Here is a 21597-nt window from a genome sequence, read left to right as displayed (position 1 = left end):
GTAATCGGAGAGTGCTTGGGTATCCGGAGAGTGCTTGGGTACCCGGAGAGTGCTTGTGTACCCGGAGAGTGCTTGTGTACCCGGAGAGTGCTTGGGTACCCGGAGAGTGCTTGGTTACTCAGAGAGTGCTTGGGTACCCGGAGAGTGCTTGGGTATTCGGAGAGTGCTTGGGTACCCGGAGAGTGCTTGGGTACCCGGAGAGTGCTTGGGTACCCGGAGAGTGCTTGGGTACCCGGAGAGTGCTTGGGTACCGGGAGAGTGCTTGGGTACCCGGAGAGTGCTTGGGTACCCGGAGAGTGCTTGGGTACCCGGAGAGTGCTTGGGTACTCGGAGAGTGCTTGGGTACCCGGAGAGTGCTTGGGTACCCGGAGAGTGCTTGGGTACCGGGAGAGTGCTTGGGTACCCGGAGAGTGCTTGGGTACCCGGAGAGTGCTTGGGTACCCGGAGAGTGCTTGGGTACTCGGAGAGTGCTTGGGTACTCCGAGAGTGCTTGTGTACTCGGAGAGTGCTTGTGTACCCGGAGAGTGCTTGGGTACTCGGAGAGTGCTTGGGTACCCGGAGAGTGCTTGGGTACCCGGAGAGTGCTTGGGTACCCGGAGAGTGCTTGGGTACTCGGAGAGTCTTGGGTACTCGGAGAGTGCTTGGGTACCCGGAGAGTGCTTGGGTACCCGGAGAGTGCTTGGGTACCCGGAGAGTGCTTGGGTACCCGGAGAGTGCTTGGGTACCGGGAGAGTGCTTGGGTACCCGGAGAGTGCTTGGGTACCCGGAGAGTGCTTGGGTACCCGGAGAGTGCTTGGGTACTCGGAGAGTGCTTGGGTACTCGGAGAGTGGTTGGGTACTCGGAGAGTGCTTGGGTACTCGGAGAGTGCTTGGGTACTCGGAGAGTGCTTGGGTACCCGGAGAGTGCTTGGGTACCCGGAGAGTGGTTAGAATGTGGAATTTGCTACCACAAGGAGTACTTGAGGTGAATAGCATAGATGCATTTAAGGGGAAGCTAGATTAAGCACATGAGGGAGAAAGGAACAGAAGGATTTAAGTGAATTTAGATTTGAGGTTAGGATCAGATCAGCCATGATCTTATTAAATGGCGGAGCAGGCTCGACGGGCCGAATGGCCTACTCCTGCTCCTATTTCTTATGTTCTTATGTTCTTATGATATGCTGATAGCATTAAATGAAAAGGGGTGGGAGGAGGCTCGTATGGAGCATAAACACTGGCATAGACCTGTTGGGAAGAATGGCCTGTTTCTATGCTGTAAGTTCTATGTAATCCACTGTAAATGTTACTTAACGTGAACCTTCTTAATTAACTTTTTGTAATACACTCAAGTCTTCTAATTCAGGTTTATTTTCATTTCTTGCTAATTTTTTGCCCTCATCTTGCAAACACATTCATTCCCGCCTGGGGAACCCTGCTATAATAAATAAAATATTAGTATTTATAGCACCTTTCATGTTGAAAAGTCTCAAAGTGTTTTACACCATGAATTACTTTTGAAATGCAATGACTTGTTCTGTAATAGAAAAGAAAGAAAGAATTTGCATTCATATAGCACGTTTCATGACCTCAGCCAATGAAGTACTAGTGAAATGTAGTCACTGTTGTAATGGAGGAAATGCGGCAGCCAATTTGGGCACAGTAAGATCCCACAAACTGCAATCTGATAATGATCAGATAATCTGTTTAAGTGATGTCGGTTGAGGGATGAATATTGACCAGGACACCCAGGAGAACTCCACTGCTCTTCTCCGAATAATGCAGTGGGATCTTTTATGTCCACCTGAGAGGGCAGACGGGGCCTTGGTTTAACATCTCATCTAAAAGACGGATATTATGGTAGATTGATCCTGGGTTACCTCCCCTCTAGGTGAATCTCAAAGAGCAAGGACAGCTTACGTGTCAGGAAGAATTTATCGTTTGGTGTGGACGCAAGAAATATCTGAGGCACATCTTCCTGTTCGAGGACCTTATTCTTTTCAGCAAAACAAAAAAGATTGAAGGAGGATATGACATTTATATTTACAAACAATCATTTAAGGTAAAGGAATCCTATTTTAGTTTTGAAATGTTATGGTCTTATACAACAACAGCAACAATAACTTGCATTTATATAGCACCTTTAATGTAGTAAAACAAGGCGCTTCACAGGAGTGATTATCAAACAAAATTTGATACTGAGCCACATAAGGAGATATTAGAACAGGTGACCAAAAGCTTGATCAAAGAGGTAGGTTTTAAGGAGCGTCTTAAATTAGGAGAGAGTGAGAGGCGGTGAGGTTTAGGGAGGGAATTCCAAAGTTTGGGGCCTAGACAGCTGAAAGCACGGCCACCAATGATGGAGCGATGAAAATCAGGAGTGTGCAAGAGGCCAGAATTGGAGGAGCGCAGAGATCTCGGAGGATTGTAGGGCTGGAGGTGGTTACAGAGACAGGGAGGGATTTGAAAACAAGGATGAGAATTTTAAAATCGAGGCGTTGCCTGGCCGGGAGTCAACGTAGGTCAGCGAGCACAGGGGTGATGTAGTGTAATGTAAGGTCGATTTTAGTCTCTCATTTTTTTTTTGCATTCAGAAACAGATTTTCGTAACTGTTATTAAAATAACTTGTGGAAACATTTAGCGAGAGTTTACCCGTGCTCATTGGATTTTGCCTGTTTTCAGACCGCAGAGATTGGAATGACTGAGAACGTTGGAGACAGTGGACTTCGTTTTGAGATCTGGTTCAGGAGAAGGAAATCTCAGGACACTTATATCTTTCAGGCCAGCTCGTCCGAGGTCAAATTAACCTGGACCAGCGTCATAGGAAAAATCCTGTGGCGACAAGCCCTGAGAAACCGAGGTATGTCAGTAAGTTTCCGGCCTTTGGTTTTGTTGCAAATTGAGAAGAGGTAGACTTTTTATCAATGTTACTTGACGGTCTGTTGTAAAGGGTTGTGATGCACATCCTAAGGGTCGATTTTAACCATGTAAATCTACGCAATAGGCTCCCTAGGGAGACCGTGGAAGCAGTTTGTGTTGATTCATTCAAAAGCAAATTAGATAAATATGTTTCAGAAAATGTTGGGAAACAGTATATGAATAATTTGAGACACGATATGTGGTATGTGCAGCATGCTTGGGAGGAACAGGTGACTTTGGACCTATGGTTCCAAAAGCTCTCCTCCACTGGGAGTTTCCTTGCCTCATGTCTGGGTCTGTTGTAGATTAATTGATGGAGATTGATTGCTATAACTAGTCAACAACTCCATTATCATTGTATCAGGCGACTACCAGGATGATAGAAGGTGAACTAGATGGACCTTGATCTTTTCTCGTCTAGCAGTTCCTATGTTCCTCACTCCCAGCGGGTTGCTGGTGACAAACCCCAGGTGTTAATTCATTTCCTGCCTGCCCGCGGCAGCATGAGATGATTTTAACCACCAGGCCTTATTACCATGCTCCCGTCCGATGCCCATCCGTTCTGGGCAGGATGTGGGTGGAAAGAGGCTGCCAGCCCCACCAAAAGGAGGTGGCCTATGGCTGCCCACCATCGCCATCCCGGCATGCCGGTAGGTGTGGGGAAGGGTATTTCGGGAGGGTCTCGCGGGAGGGAATGTGGGGCCGGTGGGAGCAGGGAAGCGTGGGGCAGGAGAGGCCTAAACTTTCCCTGTGGAGCCCGGAGTAGCACTGCTGCTCATCCTGGCCCCAAAAAAGAGGAGTAAAAGAAAAACTTACCTTTCCAGGCCTCAACACTTCCCAATTCCCTTCTGATTTGCTTCAGCAATCGGGAGGGAGGAGAGGTCGACAATCGGGAGTGGGGAGAGAGGCCGTGATCGGGAGTGGGGAGAGAGGCCGTGATCGGGGGTGGGGAGAGAGGCCGCGATCGGGAGTGGGGAGAGAGGCCGCGATCGGGAGTGGGGAGAGAGGCCGCGATTGGGAGTGGGGAGAGAGGCCGCGATCGGGAGTGGGGAGAGAGGCCGCGATCGGGGGTGGAGAGAGAGGCCGCGATCGGGAGTGGGGAGAGAGGCCGCGATCGGGAGTGGAGAGAGAGGCCGTGATCGGGGGTGGAGAGAGGCCGCGATCGGGAGTGGGGAGAGAGGCCGCGATCGGGGGTGGAGAGAGGCCGCGATCGGGAGTGGGGAGAGAGGCCGCGATCGGGAAGGGGGAGAGAGGCCGCGATCGGGAGTGGGGAGAGAGGCCGCGATCAGGAGCGGGGAGAGAGGCCGCGATCGGGAGTGGGGAGAGAGGCCGCGATCGGGAGTGGGGAGAGAGGCCGCGATCGGGAAGGGTGAGAGAGGCCGCGATCGGGGGTAGGGAGAGAGGCCGTGATCGGGAAGGGTGAGAGAGGCCGCGATCGGGAAGGGTGAGAGAGGCCGCGATCGGGGGTAGGGAGAGAGGCCGCGATCGGGAGCGGGGAGAGAGGCCGCGATCAGGAGCGGGGAGAGAGGCAGCGATCGGCAGTGGGGAGAGAGGCCGCGATCGGGAAGGGGGAGAGAGGCCGCGATCGGGAAGGGGAAGAGAGGGAGAGAGGCCGCGATCGGGAGCGGGGAGAGAGGCCGCGATCAGGAGCGGGGAGAGAGGCAGCGATCGGGAGTGGGGAGAGAGGCCGCGATCGGGAAGGGGGAGAGAGGCCGCGATCGGGAAGGGGGAGAGAGGCCGCGATCGGGAGCGGGGAGAGCGGCCGCAATCAGGAGCGGGGAGAGAGGCAGCGATCGGCAGTGGGGAGAGAGGCCGCGATCGGGAAGGGGGAGAGAGGCCGCGATCGGGAAGGGGGAGAGAGGCCGCGATCGGGAGCGGGGAGAGAGGCCGCGATCGGGAGCGGGGAGAGAGGCCGCGATCGGGAGCGGGGAGAGAGGCCGCGATCAGGAGCGGGGAGAGAGGCAGCGATCGGCAGTGGGGAGAGAGGCCGCGATCGGGAAGGGGGAGAGAGGCCGCGATCGGGAAGGGGGAGAGAGGCCGCGATCAGGAGCGGGGAGAGAGGCAGCGATCGGCAGTGGGGAGAGAGGCCGCGATCGGGAAGGGGGAGAGAGGCCGCGATCGGGAAGGGGGAGAGAGGCCGCGATCAGGTGTGGGGAGAGAGACCACGATCGGCAGTGGGGAGAGAAGCTGCGATCAGGTGTGGGGAGAGAGGCCGCGATCGGGAGTGGGGAGAGAGGCCGCGATCGGGAAGGGGGAGAGAGGCCGCGATCGGCAGTGGGGAGAGAGGCAGCGATCGGGTGTGGGGAGAGAGGCCGCGATCGGGTGTGGGGAGAGAGGCCGCGATCGGGTGTGGGGAGAGAAGCCGCGATCGGGACGAGGGAGAGAGGCCGTGATCGGGAAGGGGGAGAGAGGCCGCGATCGGGATGGGGGAGAGAGACCGCGATCGGGAAGGGGGAGAGAGGCCGCGATCGGGAGTGGGGAGAGAGGCCGCGATCAGGAGCGGGGAGAGAGGCCGCGATCGGGTGTGGGGAGAGAGGCCGCGATCGGGAGTGGAGAGAGAGGCCGCGATCGGGAAGGGGGAGAGAGGCCGCGATCGGGAAGGGGGAGAGTGGCCGCGATCGGGAAGGGGGAGAGAGGCCGCGATCGGGAAGGGGGAGAGAGGCCGCGATCGGGAAGGGGGAGAGAGGCCGCGATCGGGAAGGGGGAGAGAGGCCGCGATCGGGAAGGGGGAGAGAGGCCGCGATCGGGAAGGGGGAGAGAGGCCGCGATCGGGAAGGGGGAGAGAGGCCGCGATCGGGAAGAGGGAGAGAGGCCTCGGTCGGGAAGGGGGAGAGAGGCCGTGATCAGGAGGGGGAGGCCGAAGGCTTCCTTGAAGAGCTGGCACGAACATTCCTGCTCCTCCTGGCCCAGAAGGAGTGCTGTAAAAGGCACTTACCTTGTGGAGCCAACAGCTCCCGCCTCCCTTTCACTGCCGGGTTTCCCGAGCCCTGGGAAACCCGCGCAGCAGCAGGGAATTTTAACTTGGGCTCCCAATTACAGCGTGGGAGCCCGATTTAAACGTGCTAATGAAGTGTCCCATCCTTCCATGACGGCACACTCGAGCACCCCGCTATCCACCGCCGTTAAAAAGGCGACGGGCACATGTGGCTTTTTGGGGTCACGTTGCCCACATTTAAGTCTTTAACACACCCCTACCCCCACCCCGACCCCCTCCTGCCTGTTGTAGGGGGTTTAATATCAAGGTCTATGTTTCTACTGAATGACTTTGACGGACTGCACTCTGTTTTAATCCAATGTTGTTGGCACTAGATGAAAACAGGAGTGTTGTATATCCTTTACCTAAAAATATGTGCGGGAAGAACAGAATCTGATGTGATGTCAAATCACAACTTCACTTAAAGGAAGAACGAAAGATTTGAACGTATATAATCCTTTTCACGACCTCCAATGAAGTATTTTGAAGTGTAGTCACTGTTGTAATGTAGGAAACGTGGCAGCCAATTTACACAAAGCAAGGTCCCACAAACAGCAATGAGATGGTGATCAGATAATCTGCTTTAGTGATATTGGTTGAGGGATAAACATTGACCAGGACACCGGGGAGAATTCCCCAGCTCTTCTTCGAGATAGTGCTATGGGATTTTTTTTTACGTCCGCCTGAGAGGGCGGACGGGGCCTCGGTTTAACGTCTCGTCCGAAAGACGGATTACATTGCCACAGTACAGATTGTTTCACTTTGAATGTCACAGAATGTAATTTGAATATCACAGAGTATATTTGTACTGGAATTCTTACAAAATTCTTTTTCAAATATACAGAGCCAAATAAACATCACTATTAGCAGCCCTTATCGTTGACCATTTAAAGTACCTTCTCAGCTCCTGGTGGACAAATGAGCCCCAGGATGTGGTACTGAGCCATTCGGCCCGGGAGGTTTCCAGCTTCGACTCTGATCTGTGTGGAGTCAGCTGCGGGCCGCGGTCAGGGGACTGTATAATCGGCCTCGATGCCACACTGGGCAAGAAGTGGGGGAGAAATTCAGCCAGGGTTCCTGCTACTGATTACGTTCCGTTGACCGACCCCTGGAAATGCAATGCGTTGATGTCTGCTGAAGCCAGGAGTGGGTTGGCTGTGATGGCGCCACAGTTGAACAGCCTGGTGTCGCTCACTGTCTAACCTAGCCTGGCACATGAAGAATGCCAATTCGGATGAGTGCTGGAGAGTTGCTAGAAGTTATGGAACGGTCACGGCTTTTACGAGGGTGGGAATAAAAGTGGGGCAAAAATAAATGCCATTTAAAGTCCCTCCTCCCTAATGTTTCCCCACCGTGAGCAAGTTTTCAAATGCCAGGCTGATCAGCACATCAGGAATAAATCGCCTTAGAAGGTCAGACTTTCGCTCGTCAAGGAAGGCTTGAGGTTGTGGCAGTGGGCACTTGATGCCAAAATAATCAACGGGTCAATAATCTCTTCCCCTGGGCAGCAGTGGACCGATATCTTATTGATCATTAAACTGTCCGTTACAGAGCTGAGAATGCAGGAGATGGTATCCATGGGAATAGGTAATAAGCCATTTATGGACATCAAGCCCAGTGAAGCAGCCATCAGTGACCGGGCAATTGATTATATCATGAAGGGTACAGGTACGTGAGATAAAATAACCAGGAGGATGTTTAACGATATCATTACTAATGGGTTGTTTGAGGCCTCTGTGGCTAGAATGTGTTTAAGAGTACAACAGTCTGGGAGCCTGCGTTTCACAGAGCTGGATTAAGAATTCTTGCGGGCCTGGATGAGTGGTTTACTGTCACAACTCAAGACTCCCATCCACAGAGCAGCCTTCATATGGAGAGCTTTGAAAGAGTGTGTCGGAAAATACTGTGGCAGAGAAATTGGACCTGCATCCGAAATGGTTGCAAAGTTGGCGGAGGGATGGCTTCTCGCGCTGGACGATGCCAACCTGAGGCTTCGGGCCTCACTTAAATGCCGCAGGGGAGCTGCTCGGAGAGGGCGAGAAGACGGCCGGTGGCGGGGGGGGGAAGCTGGCTGGCTGGTCAGGTCTTGGAGGGGCGGCGGGGGGCGGTTGGTAGGGGAGTCCGATCCTGTTGGGGGTGTCGAATGCGCTGTCAGCAGGCTGGTGGAGGTTTTTTTTTGGTTCAGGAGGAGCTCTCCTGCACGCCCCCTCCAACTCGCAAAAAATAAAAAGGCTAAATTTCCTGGGCCTTTTTTTGGAACGGCCTCCAGCGATCCCTTTAAGGATGACTGGTTAGGCCACTCAGCACCTGATGCAATTAGGTGGGCCTAAATTTCCACATCTGGCTCTCTGTGCTGCAAATTTCTATGCTTCTATGACTGAAATCCTCGGAAAGGAGGTTCATTGGTTCAAACATCTTCTCCGTCCTTCACGAAACATGTTTTTCAATTTGTCGATGTCTTAATAGAATCTAGAACGCGGGCAACCATCGCAGTGTCTTCGTTTGACCACTCCACCTCCTTCAAGAGGCCCCATTCTACCATCTCCAACAGCAGCACCTCCTCTTCGAGCAGCCAGTCATCCTCTTCCATACTGGGAACTCTCAATCTTCACGTGTATTCGAGTCCAACACACGCCGGTCCACATTGGACACCTTTCAACCACTGGTCCTACGATATTGGGACTTGCATCGAGGAAGATGAACTGGAGCAAGAGACTGGGAGCCAGCCCTCCATGAGTAAGTCTTCAAAATTATCGGTCTTTTTCCTGATTAAACCTCTGAAACCTGACCAAACCCAGTCTGTGTTTAACTGTGCACCATTTCTGATGTGTATATATTGCTATGCGGGCACGATTGCTCAGTCCAATGTTGGCATTGCATTGACATTTCTTCCATGGAATTGGGTTGCACTGTTCCACTCCTCCAAGAAATCTTAAGAATTCCTTTCGTGGAGCTCAGGAACAAATTAGATGCGATAAAAATACGTTTATAAACTTCAGATAAGCAGTTAGCAAAATGGTTGAATAATGTAGGTTTTCCACATTGTATTACATTCAAAACAAGGCCTCCCCCACCCCCCCCCTCAACTCTTGCACCTTGATTCTAATTGTTAGATGATCTCTATGACATGCAGCAGTTGCCTTGTTTCACACCGATTGCAGCGTACGGAGATGAATTATATTCCAGTGAAAATTAAACATAATGACGTTAATCTGTTGGAACAACAATTGTATTTTGAATTGATGGTACAAAGCCTTAAGTAACTGAGGAACACAGAGCCAGAAAGGGTTTTCATTGAACTTTCATCAGATGCATAAAAAATAAATCAGAATTCAAGTCATGGTCCCATCTCCTCTGGTTCAGTTTTGTACTCGGCCAAAGATGCTACTTGATTAAAGGTGATTGCTGTCAGCACTTAGAAAGAAACTAAAACTCAGCCCTAATAGGATTCCATTTTTGTTTGTCTTAGTCACAGAGAGCTCGGAGACCTCGTCACAATGTACTTCGGCAGAGAGCATCAGTGGCTCAACTCTCAACTGCATGTCCCAGCTTTCCACAGAGACATTTTCTGACGACACTTCTAATCCTGACTCTAAGATGTCTTGTCATTATACATCCCTAAATCTTTCCCCAAGGATGCAGAGGTCTAAGCCGGTGAAGAACCAGTACATCACAGCAGTAAGTATCTGCGTTTTGTGTTGTGTAGGGTACATACAGAAGGACTGCAGCGTTCCTAATCCAACTCACTCTCCAGTCCTGTGATCTATGAAACATATTTTTTAATGCTCATGATTTAAACATAGCTTTCTACGTACTTCAATTTCATGAATAAATCACATGGATTTTAAAGGAAACTTTCACGACAAGCAGAATTCTTGGGTGAATTGCGCATTTTGGCTGCTGCTCTGGACCTGAGCCCATCACTTCTATTTCCCCTTTATTCACCTTTTTTCTTCTTCTTTTCTCTTTAACCCTCCTAGGCCCCTCCCTCCTGTCATTGTGCCTCCTTTCATTTCTCCCCTCTTGGGTACTCTGCCTCCCCCCCAAATCCCTACCCCAACCCTTCAGCACTCCTCGACCTTCCTACTCTCCTGCCGTCGTCCCAGGCTTGACTCCCTCTTAGAACAGCCTACAGCTTCCCTCAGTGCCTCTCTTGGCATCCTCCAAAGGGCCCATCGAGGCACTCGTCACTGCCTTCTTATGAGCAGCAACCCCAACTGGCCCATCATACTCTCTCACCAACTTTCCCGCCCACCGTGCCCGCTGGGGGCTAATCTTGCCAATTTCCTTCCCGTCCCACTCACCCCTCCCAGTGCTGACCCTGTGGACTCTGCTAGTGGATCAGCTATCACCGCCCCTCACCACATTCCCCTCCAGAATGTCCGTTCACTTGTGAACAAGGCTCTTGCCATCCATGAGCTTATTGTGGATGATTGGATCGACATCATGGCCTTGACGGAAACCTGGCTGAAGGGTGATGACACCTTCCCCTTTAATGAAGCCTCCCCGCCTAGCTATATCTTCCACCAGTTGTCCCGCCCAGACTGCCGCAGTGGCGGTGTGGCCCTTATCACCAAATCACACCTTGGTCTGTCCCCCTACTCCTCTGGCACCTTCTCCTCCTTTAAGCATCTCACCTTGTTCCACCCCTCTCACCTCTCCTTTAAAATTCTCATTCTCACCCAAGTACCACGTCCAGTTTCTCACCGAGATATCTTCACTGATTTCCTCCCTCAGCCTCTGCACCGAGCAACTTCTCATCCTCGGTGATTTCAACCTCCATCTCAACTCATCATGCCCTCTCTCTCCTGAGTTCACTGCCCTATCCTCCCTTAATCTCTCCCTCCTTATACACTCCCCTACCCATATTCACGGCCACCCCTCGACCTTGCCATCTCACGTGGCCTCTCTACTCCATCGTGTCAATCCCTGATCACTTCCATCTCCACCCACATCCCCCTTCCCCCTCCCAACCCCACTTCCTTCTGTGTCTGCCCCTGGAAAAAACCCTTCCCCAAGGTCACTTACAACGGCACTTTCAAATTCCCAACTGTCTAGCCTTTGGCCCTCCATTCACCACATTTCTGCAGCTACTGATCTGCTCAATCACACCCTCACCTCCACCTTTGATGCCCTTGTCCCCATTAAAACCATTACTCTCTCTCACCCTGATTGTTCCCCCGGTACGGCCCTCATCTCCGCTCCTTTAAGTCCCAGGGACGCAGGCTTGAACGTTTATGGCGGACAACTGGTTTAGTCATTCATCACCTGATCTGGCTGGACCATATAAAGCACCATCGGGTCCTGCTCTCCTCTGCCAAAACTGCTCACTATTCCAGGATCATCCTGAAATGAAAAGATAATCCCCGGCTTCCCTTCTCCACTACAAACCATCTTCTTAAACCCCTCTCCCCTGCCCCCTCCAAAAACAAGTGCGAGGAGCTCATGGACTTCTTTGTCACTAAGATTGAGACCATCCGTTCAGCTGCCTCTGCCGCTTCCCTCCCTTCCCCTAGCCCACCGAGCCAAACTTTCCCTACGGTTCCCCCCTGCCCTAGCCCTGAACTCACATCTTTCTTTAGTCTCTCTCATATCTCCCCTCATACCCACTCCGAGCTCATCTTGTCCATGAGACCCACCTCCTGCTCCCTCGACCCTATTCCCACTAAACTGCTGACCACCCAACTTCCCTTCCTGGCCCCCATATTAGCTCATATTGTTAACGGTTCCCTCTCCTTGGGTATTGTCCCCCTCCCCAACAAAACCTACCGTCAGCACACCCCTCCTCAAAAAACTCACCCTTGATCCCTCGGTCCTTGCAAACTACTGCCCCATGTCCAACCTCCTTTTCCTCTCCAAAGTCCTTGAACATGTTGTCACCTCCCAGATCCGTGTCCATCTTTCCTACAATTCCATGATTGAATTCCTCCAACTAGGTTTCTGCCCCTGCCACAGTACTGAAATGGCCCTTATCAATGTCACAAATGACATCCTTTGTGACTGTGACCGTGGTAAACTATCCCTCCTCGTCCTTCTCGACCTGTCTGCAGCCACACCATCCTCCTCCAACGTCTCTCCTCCATTGTCCAGCTCGGTGGGACTGCACTCGCAAGGTTCCATTCTTGTCTATCCAGTCGTAGCCAGAGAATCACCTGCAATGGTTTACCTTCCCACTCCCGCACTGTTACCTCTGGAGTCCCCCAAGGATCTATCCATGGCCCCCTCCTATTTCTCATCAACCTGCTGCCCCTCGGCGACATCATCTGAAAACACAACGTCAGATTCCACATGTACGCTGACCACACACAGTTCTACCTTACAACCACCTCCCTCCCCCTCCACTGTCTCTCATTTGTCACATTGCTTGTCTGACATGAGCAAAAATTTCCTCCAACTAAATATTGAGAAGACCGAAGCTATTATCTTTGGTCCCCGCCACAAATTCCGTTCCCTCGCCACCGACTCCATCCCTCTCCCTGGCCACTGTCTGAGGCTGAACCAGACTGTTTGCAACCTTGGTGTCCTATTTGACCCTGAGATGAGCTTCCGATCACATATCTGCTCCATCACCAATACTGCCTACTTCCACCTCCGTAACATCGCCCGTCTCCGCCCTTGCCTCAGCTCATCTGCTGCTGAAACCCTCATCCATGCCTTTTGTTACCTTCAGACTGTACCATTCCAATGCTCTCCTGGCTCTTCCACTCTCCTGAAACTTGAGCTCATCCAAAGCTCTGGTGCCTGATCCTAACTCGCACCAAGTCCTGTTCTCCCATCGCCCCTGTGCTCGCTGACCTACCTTGGCTCCCAGTCTGGGAACGCCTCGATTTTAAAATTCTCATCCTTGTTTTCAAATCCCTCCAAGGCCTCGCCCCTCCCTATCTCTGTAACCTCCTCCAGCCCTACAACCCTCCGAGATCTCTGCGCTCCTCCAATTCTTGCCCCTTGTGCATCCCCGATTTTAATCGCTCCACCATTGGCGGCCATGCCTTCAGCAGCCTAGACCCTAATCTCTGGAATTCTCTCCCTAAACCTCTCCGCCTCTCTCTCCGCCTATAAGACGCTCCTTAAAACTGACCCCTTTGACCAAGCTTTTGGTCACCCGTCCTGATACCTCCTTATGTGGCTTGGTGTCAAATTTTGTTTGATAACGCTCCTGTGAAGCGCCTTGGGACGTTTTACTACGTTAAAGGCGTAGTATAAATGCAAGTTGTTGTTGAATCGCAAGGGTTGGCAGTGCTAGAGGTGATGGCTACACAGACATAAGAAAGGTTTTGTGTGTAGAGTTTCACTAAAACAAAGGAAGCATTAAATCTTTACCAAATCCCACCAAAATCAAGCTGCATACTTGAATATATCAGGATTGCTGCCAGTTTGCTTTTGGGCTGAACAGTTCAGTTTTTTGACTGCACTTTTGTAAAATTTTAAAGTTTAAACAAGGCACCAAAACAACTGTCCCCTTTCTGTAATTATTTCTCTGTCTTATGATGTGGATTAATTAAGGTCTTTAATTAATTGTCGTTATCAGCAAAGCAAATCTCAGAACTCGAGCAATGATCCCACCTCCTGAGTGGTTCTTGGACTTGACAAAGTGTGGCAACCTTGCACTAAATGGGAAGTGATGTCATTATTATGAAATGTTTTTTGTTGTCATTTTTACAGTTTGAAAAGCACTAAAATACTGTTTCTTCTTCCTCCTCCTCCTCCATCTTTACTTCATTCTCCTTGTCTTTCTCTTTAACCTTTTTCTTCTTCCTCTTCTGTTTTTTTCCTCCTCTTCTGCTTTTTCTTCCTCTTCTGCTTTTTCCTCCTTCTCCTCGTTTTCTTCCTCCTCATTTTCCTCCTCTTCTTCCTCTTCCTCCTCTTCTTCTTCCTCCTCCTCCTCTTTTCCCTCCTTTTGATTATGGATGAGTCAATAGACGCCAACAGAGTGCGAGGGGTTTGGTCATGGAGAAAATGGGAAGGGTTTCTGCCCTACTTGATCCTTCTTTCCCAAACCATGGTCACCTGCCCATTCTCTCACCTGCTTCCTACGATACTATGAAGAGGATGAAATGTGTTTAAATTACAGAATTCAAACATTATTGGATGTTGCTCTATATTCTCCAGCTTTGACCCATCAGTGGGGCAAGTGACTGTTCTGAGCATCTACCAGGTAGTAATTTTAATTTGGTTCCTTTCCTTCACTGTCTTGGCAGAGTAAACCCTCACATGTAACAATAGGCCTCTCAACACTGGTTTGACTTGCAAGTGTTTGCAAAGATAGTTCAGTAAGTAACTAGTTTTTATAAGTTAAAACCTTTTGAAGGATTAATCAGACTAATGACTTAAAGCAGGGATAAGTGGTGATTTACTAAACAATAACCCTAACTGGGAGAATAACGGAGGCGATTAGCATGTTTCAAATGGCTCTATTAATCATGGTGTTTTATATGGGTGTTTGCTATTAACAATTAACATTGTTCTGTTTGTAAAGGTGAGCGGGCTCCCTGGTTTAACCTGAATGATCTTCCTATCGGTAGCTATCTTAAGTATCTGGCAGGATCATATTTTCAATTTTGTTGATATACATGTATCAAGAAACACTTAACTTTTTACATTTAAAAATAATGCCACCTGACATTTCTCTGAAATGTTAACATTCTGTTGGCAAGTACAAAAGCAAGGAAGTTATGCTAAGCCTTTATAAATTGGTTAGGTCCCAGCTGGAGTATTGTGTCCAATTCTGGGCACTACCCTTTAGGAAGAATGTCAAAGGCTTGGTGAGGGTGTAGAGGAGATTTACTAGAATGGTATCAGGGATGAGGGGTTTCAGTTATCCGGAGAGACAGGAGGAGCTGGGATTGTTCTCCTTAGAGCAAAGAAGGTTAAGGGGAGATTTAATAGAGGTGTTCAAAATTATGAGGGGTTTTGATAGAATAAATAAGGAGTAACTGTTTCCAGTGGCAGGAGGGTCGGTAACCTGAGTTAAATAATTGGCAAAAAAGCCAGGGGGGAGATGAGGAGAATTTTTTTTACGCAGCGAGTTATGGTCTGGAATGCGCTGCCTGAAAGGGTGGTGGAAGCAGGTTCATTAATAACTTTCAAAAGGGATTGGATAAATACTTGAAAAGGAAAGAATCGCAGGGCTATGGGAAAGATCAGGTAATTGGGGCTAATTGGATAGCTCTTCCAAAAAGCTGGCACAGGCATGATGGGCCGAATGGCCTCTTTCTGTGTTGTATGATTCTATGACTCTATAACTATTACCAGCTCTCTTTTGCTGATTAACGGCACCAAAAGAATGCTGCCAGTTTGTGTGATTTTATCACGTTGATTATGAATTTGATCATTTTTCTGGCCCATTTAAAAATCTTGTGATTTTGACGTTCTCTAACAATTCGAGATATTAGGGTGCGGTAATATAGTGGTTATGTTACTGAACTAGTAATCCAGAGAACTTGAATTAAATACCCACATAGCAGTTTGAGATTTTGAGTTCATTTTTTTTTAAATGGGGAAATAAAAAGCTGGTATCAGTAAAAGTGACCATGAAGCTGTCGGATTGTCGTAAAAACCCAACTGGTTCATTTACGTCCTCTAGGGAAGGAAACCTGCCGTCCTTACCCGGTCTGGCCTATATGTGTCCCCAGTCCCACGCCAATGTGGTTGACTCTTAACTGCCCTCTGAAGTGACCTAGCAAGTCATTCAGTTTTATCAAACCACTACAAGAAGGCAGCCCACCACCACCTTCCCAGGGCAACTAAGAATGGGCAGTGAATGGCTGCCTTGCCAGCGATGCCCACATCCCGAGAATGAATTAAAGAAAAAATGTTAGATGTTCTGGGTTTGTGCAGTCAGCCCTTTTGAATGTGCTTCCTTCCAATGTGCAATGCACCTCTACTATGCTGAAGAATATTTTAAAAATTAGGTTTTTTTAATCTAAATTTCCAAATGGTAGCATCTGACTCAGACCTTTTCCCTCTTGCGGGACGCTCCACTGCTGTCCCGTCGCCCTCGTTGCCCCTCGATCGTCAAGTTTTTTTTTGTTGCCTTATTTCTAATACTTTTTTGCTGTTCCAACTTCCTATCGCTTCGGAATTTTCATTTCTAGGTGAGAGACTTTTGTAGAGGAAAATGCATTGAAACTATCTATTTTTAAACCTCTTGCTAGGGGATTTTTAAAAAAATAAAGTGTTCTTTTTGTAAGAGCACCTGGTAAAGGGTGCACACCTGAACTGTTTGATTCTGGCTGACCTGCTGTGTGTTCCCAACGTTTTAGATTTCCAGCATTTGTTGTTCCTCTTTTTTGTTTTTATATTAAATCCTGTCCCCCTCCTCCAACCTCCCCCCTCCCCCCACCTCATATCCCCCGCAGCAACAGCAAACAAAACACTGGGGTTCATTTCTAGAGGAATAGAATTGAAAAGGGGAGAGGTTAAGTTAAACTTGATGAGACCACACTTGGAGTACAGTGCACAGTAGGTTGGGAGGAGGTGTGAGTGAAGCATAAACACTGGCATAGACCAGTTGGGCCGAATGGCCTGTTTCTGTGCTGTAAATTTCTATGTAATTCTATTACTGAGCAATAATTTAAAAAAAACTTCAATCCCCAGTAATAGCTTATCTGCTGGGTTTAAAAAAAAGCATTTTTGTGGGGGGGGGGGGTGAATTTTAACTCCCGGGAGGGGAAAGCAGCCTAGCAAGCAGTGAGAAGCCTACCCGATTTTAACGGCCAGGCCTCATTAACATGCCGTTTGTCGATTGCCCAACCAAAACGGGCGGGAAGTCGACGGGAAGTGGCATTAAAATCAGGTGTCTCGGACACCACCTGCCATGCCCAAGGCAAGTGCAGGAACAGGGGTTCTGGGGTGGCCAGCGGTTTGGGCCGGGGATTGGGGATTCCTTGCAACTGAGGCCTACACCTCCTGTGGGGACCCCACAAAGGAAATAATTAAACTTACCTAGGGGGTCCTGCTCTCTATCTGATCCCCCCTCCCGCTTGCTTCAGCCCCAGATCCTTCTCCATGTTAAAATGACAGTCAGTTCCCGGTGATGTCATCGGGGCCCAATCTGCATATTTAAAGGACCCCACCAGCTTCAGACAGGTGTCCCTGCCACCTGCAAATTAAAATTGCAGTCACCAGGATCGGACTGGGAGACCAGCCGGCAAATCTCCTGCTCCATTTAAACCGACAACCCCGCTCCCGGCCCGGTTTCAGCCAGGCTGCGGGAGTTAAAACTCCCCCCACTTTATCGCAAATGACAGCTAACCTAAGAAGTTTGTAAGTGGAAAAAGGGGTTGTGTTTCTAATGCACAGTCTTATTTTAATGTCTTGAATCCTTGGAATGTCCCCTCAAAAAACAACAATTTGCACTTATACAGCACCTTTAACGTAGTAAAACATCCCAAGGTGCTTCACAAATGAACCAAATGCTGCGATTGAAGATTGAGCAATGGACCTGGCGGGCAAGATGGTAGCTACTAGTGCCAGAAAGTTGGATAAATGAACCAATCTGCAACTGAGTAAGCATTTATTCATGGAGGTTATAATAGTCACTTCATTAACGAGCACTAGTTAAAGACTTTCACCAATCTGTGATAGCTGTATCGCAACATACAGTCCAGAACAAGGCGGGGGGCGATCCTTAGAATTAAAGCTAGGTCTTTCAGGGGTGATGTCAGGAAGCATTTCTTCACACAAAGAGTAGTGGAAATCTAAAACTCTCTCCCTACAAAAGACTGATGAGGCTGGGGGTCAATTGAAAATGTCAAAACTGAGATCGATAGATTTTTGTTAGGTAAGGGTATCAATGGACATGGAACCAAAGCGGGTAGATGGAGTTAAGAGACAGATCAGCCATAATCTAATTGAATGGCGGAACAGGCTCGAGGGCTGAATGGCCTCCTCCTGTTCATATGTTCCACAGCTGCAGTGCATCACTTTGAAGACCGAGGCTGCTACGGTTGAATTATTGGAAGATTTGTTCGTTCTTGTTAACTGATAACATTTTGTTTTAACAGCTCTGAACAGGATGTGCCACGGACCAGCTTACTGACCCGGTGAAGAAGTCATTTCAGCAGCGAGGCATTGGCGCCCTCGGATTGCATGTTCTGAGTTGTTCTGACGGCCACTCTAGCAGCCCATGAAGGAACAGATAAAGTAGCCTCAAAGCCGGAGACAGGATGGACAAATGGGGGAATGTGCAGGTGCATTCGACTGTCTGAAACGGATGCTGTAATCAATGGACATTCCATCTCGTATTGAAAAAGGACATTAGAGATACACTTAAGCCCAAGTGATAAATGGGAAGTAACTATATGTACATACATATAATTATGGTTAGGTTCTTTTGTTTTACAGCTCACTTTTTAATTTTTTTATTGCATTCTGTAAATAACAAGGTGCCTTAGCTGCGTGACCTATTTTCTTGTGCAATTTATGGTGGCTATAGCGTTGAAACTGCAACACTGTAAATGTAGATTAATTCTCCACTTCATCTAGTGTACAAATCAAATTATGTAGTTGCATTATATATGTGTAAATATTTATTTTTATCGCTAGGTGTTGTTTGTCCCCAAAAATCAGGACCAAGACAACTCTATCCTTCTTGGATCTCAAGAACTTATATATGATTTGAAACTTTATTCTCGATTTTTGTTTTTTTGATTCTTTCCATTTCCCAGCAAAAGATCGATGTTGCGTTCTTTGAATTGAGCCAATTATATTTTGTACACTAATGACTGCAGGTAGTTGCAATGAAGACTCTCTCATAATAGCTCTCTCTGCCTCCAGTGATTGGTAGGTAATTATAATCAAATGATCCAACCGACCAGGAGATCAGATATCATTTTGTATTTAATGAGCCAACAGATCAACAACCAAGCCACACGCATTCTTGGACCCTTACGATTGTTTCTTGTTTGCTTCTGTTCCATCTGCTAATGACTTGCAGTAAATGTTCTTGTATATTTTTGTGCCAGGTCTTCAATGTCATTAAAACCCCTGAATCACTTTTCTTTCATTATGTTCTGATCAGAAACTCTTACCCCTTTATATATATTTAATCATGTACAGCTGATACGACTAAAAAAAGAGCGGGCACGTTTAACCAAATGACCCTTCGTGACAATACTGAACACTATCTTTCGGTATGTGAAAGCCTATTTTATAAATGAAGGTTTGTAGCAAATAAAATGTTCTTCTGTCTTTAGATTAAGTTTCACTGGCTGTGCTTTTTTTCATGGTAATCAAAAAGTTAAATATTATTTAGTCCGCTATTCTCTCTTCAACAATAACAACAACAATTTGCATTTATACAGCGCCTTTAACAAAGTAAGACATCCCAAGGTGCTTTACAGGAGCGTAATCAGACAAAAATTAACACAGAGCCAAAGAAGGATATTAGGACAGGTGATCAAATGTTTGGTCAAAGTGATAGGTTTATAAGAGCGTCTTACAGGCAGAGAGGTGGAGAGGCAGGGAGGTTTAGGGAGGGAATTCCAGAGTTTAGGGCCAAGACGGCTAAAGGCATGGCCACCAATGATGCAGCGAAGGGAGTGGGTAATGCACAGGAGGCCAGAGCTGGAGGTCTCAGAGGGTTGTTGGGCTGAAGGACGTTACAGAGATAGGAAGGGGTGAGGTCATGGAGGGATTTGAACATGAGGATGAGAATTTTACAACCGAGGCATTCAGGGATGGGGAAACAATGTAGGTCAGCGAGCACCGGAGCGATGGGTGAGCAGGACTTGGTGCGGGTCAGGATACAGGCAGCCGAGTTTTAGATGATCTCCTGGCCGGCCTCCCATCTTTTTTTTATTCATTCATGGGATGTGGGCGTTGCTGGCAGGGCCAGCATTTACTGCACATCCCTAGTTGCCCTTGGTGGTGAGAAGGTTTCCACCCTCCATTAACTTGGATGGATCCCCGGGCGGAGATGGAACCTGGGTGACAGTGGGTACTGGGCGATAGCGGGTATTGGGTGATAATGGGTACTGGGTGATAATTGGTACTGGGCAATGATGGGCACTGGGTGAGAGTGGATACCGGGCGATGATGGGCAGTGGGTGAGAGTGGGTACCGGGCGATGATGGGCACTGGGTGAGAGTGGGCACCGGGCGATGAGGGGCACTGGGTGAGAGTGGGTACCGGGCGATGATGGGCACTGGGTGAGAGTGGGTACCGGGCGATGATGGGCACTGGGTGAGAGTGAGTACTGGGCGATGATGGGCACTGGGTGATGATGAGCACTGGGTGAGAGTGGGTACTGGGTGATGATGGGCACTGGGTGAGAGTGGGTACCGGGCGATGATGGGCACTGGGTGAGAGTGGGTACCGGGCGATGATGAGCACTGGGTGAGAGTGGGTACCGGGCGATGATGAGCACTGGTTGAGAGTGGGTGCCGGGCGATGATGGGCACTGGGTGAGAGTGGGTACTGGGCGATGATGGGCACTGGGTGAGAGTGGGTACTGGGCGATGATGGGCACTGGGTGAGAGTGGGTACCGGGCGATGATGGGCACTGGGTGAGAGTGGGTACCGGGCGATGATGGGCACTGGGTGAGAGTGGGTACCGGGCGATGATGGGCACTGGGTGAGAGTGGGTACTGGGCGATGATGGGCACTGGGTGAGAGTGGGTACCGGGCAATGATGGGCACTGGGTGAGAGTGGGTACTGGGCGATGATGGGCACTGGGTGAGAGTGGGTACCGGGCAATGATGGGCACTGGGTGAGAGTGGGTACTGGGCGATGATGGGCACTGGGTGAGAGTGGGTACCGGGCGATGATGGGCAGTGGGTGAGAGTGGGTACTGGGCGATGATGGGCACTGGGTGAGAGTGGGTAGTGGGCGATGGTGGGCACTGGGTGAGAGTGGGTACCGGGCAATGATGGGCACTGGGTGAAAGTGGGTACCGGGCGATGATGGGCACTGGGTGAGAGTGGGTACCGGGCGATGATGGGCACTGGGTGAGACTGGGTACCGGGCGATGATGAGCACTGGGTGAGAGTGGGTACCGGGCGATGGTGGGCACTGGGTGAGAGTGGGTACTGGGCGATGATGGTCACTGGGTGAGAGTGGGTACCGGGTGATGATGGGCACTGGGTGAGAGTGGGTACCGGGCGATGGTGGGCACTGGGTGAGAGTGGGTACTGGGCGATGATGGGCACTGGGTGAGAGTGGGTACCGGGCGATGGTGGGCACTGGGTGAGAGTGGGTACCGGGCGATGATGGGCACTGGGTGAGAGTGGGTACTGGGCGATGATGGGCACTGGGTGAGAGTGGGTACCGGGCGATGATGAGCACTGGGTGAGAGTGGGTACCGGGCGTTGATGAGCACTGGGTGAGAGTGGGTACCGGGCGATGATGGGCACTGGGTGAAAGTGGGTACTGGGCGATGATGAGCACTGGGTGAGAGTGGGTACTGGGCGATGATGACCACTGGGTGAGAGTGGGTACCGGGCGATGATGGGCACTGGGTGAGAGTGGGTACCGGGCGATGATGGGCACTGGGTGAGAGTGGGTACCGGGCGATGATGAGCACTGGGTGAGAGTGGGTACTGGGCGATGATGGGCACTGGGTGAGAGTGGGTACTGGGCGATGATGGGCACTGGGTGAGAGTGGGTACCGGGCAATGATGGGCACTGGGTGAGAGTGGGTAATGGGCGATGATGGGCACTGGGTGAGAGTGGGTACTGGGCAATGATGGGCACTGGGTGAGAGTGGGTAATGGGCGATGATGGGCA

General features: G+C 49.8%; 1 protein-coding gene across 6 annotated transcripts in view; it reads left to right on the top strand.

Annotated features, from left to right (window-relative positions):
* Positions 1 to 19065, top strand: part of zgc:158766 (uncharacterized protein LOC100009641 homolog) — a 172447-nt gene extending 153382 nt beyond the window's left edge. For 4 of the 6 annotated variants that reach the window (XM_068000509.1, XM_068000491.1, XM_068000484.1 and 1 more), the window contains exons 18-24: positions 1868 to 2038; positions 2660 to 2837; positions 7422 to 7538; positions 8337 to 8606; positions 9340 to 9548; positions 14069 to 14140; positions 17876 to 19065. In XM_068000509.1, coding sequence (XP_067856610.1) covers positions 1868 to 2038; positions 2660 to 2837; positions 7422 to 7538; positions 8337 to 8606; positions 9340 to 9548; positions 14069 to 14113 — 990 coding nt within the window. In that variant the 3' untranslated portion in view covers positions 14114 to 14140; positions 17876 to 19065. The other 2 variants (XM_068000518.1, XM_068000500.1) reach the window with 2 other exon arrangements.
* The last annotated feature ends 2532 nt before the right edge of the window (positions 19066 to 21597 follow it).

Source organism: Heptranchias perlo, chromosome 2, assembly GCF_035084215.1.
Source record: "Heptranchias perlo isolate sHepPer1 chromosome 2, sHepPer1.hap1, whole genome shotgun sequence".
Lineage (NCBI taxonomy): Eukaryota > Metazoa > Chordata > Chondrichthyes > Hexanchiformes > Hexanchidae > Heptranchias > Heptranchias perlo.
The sequence above is the reverse complement of the archived record's forward strand: the minus strand, read 5'-3'. Positions and strand labels throughout refer to the sequence as shown.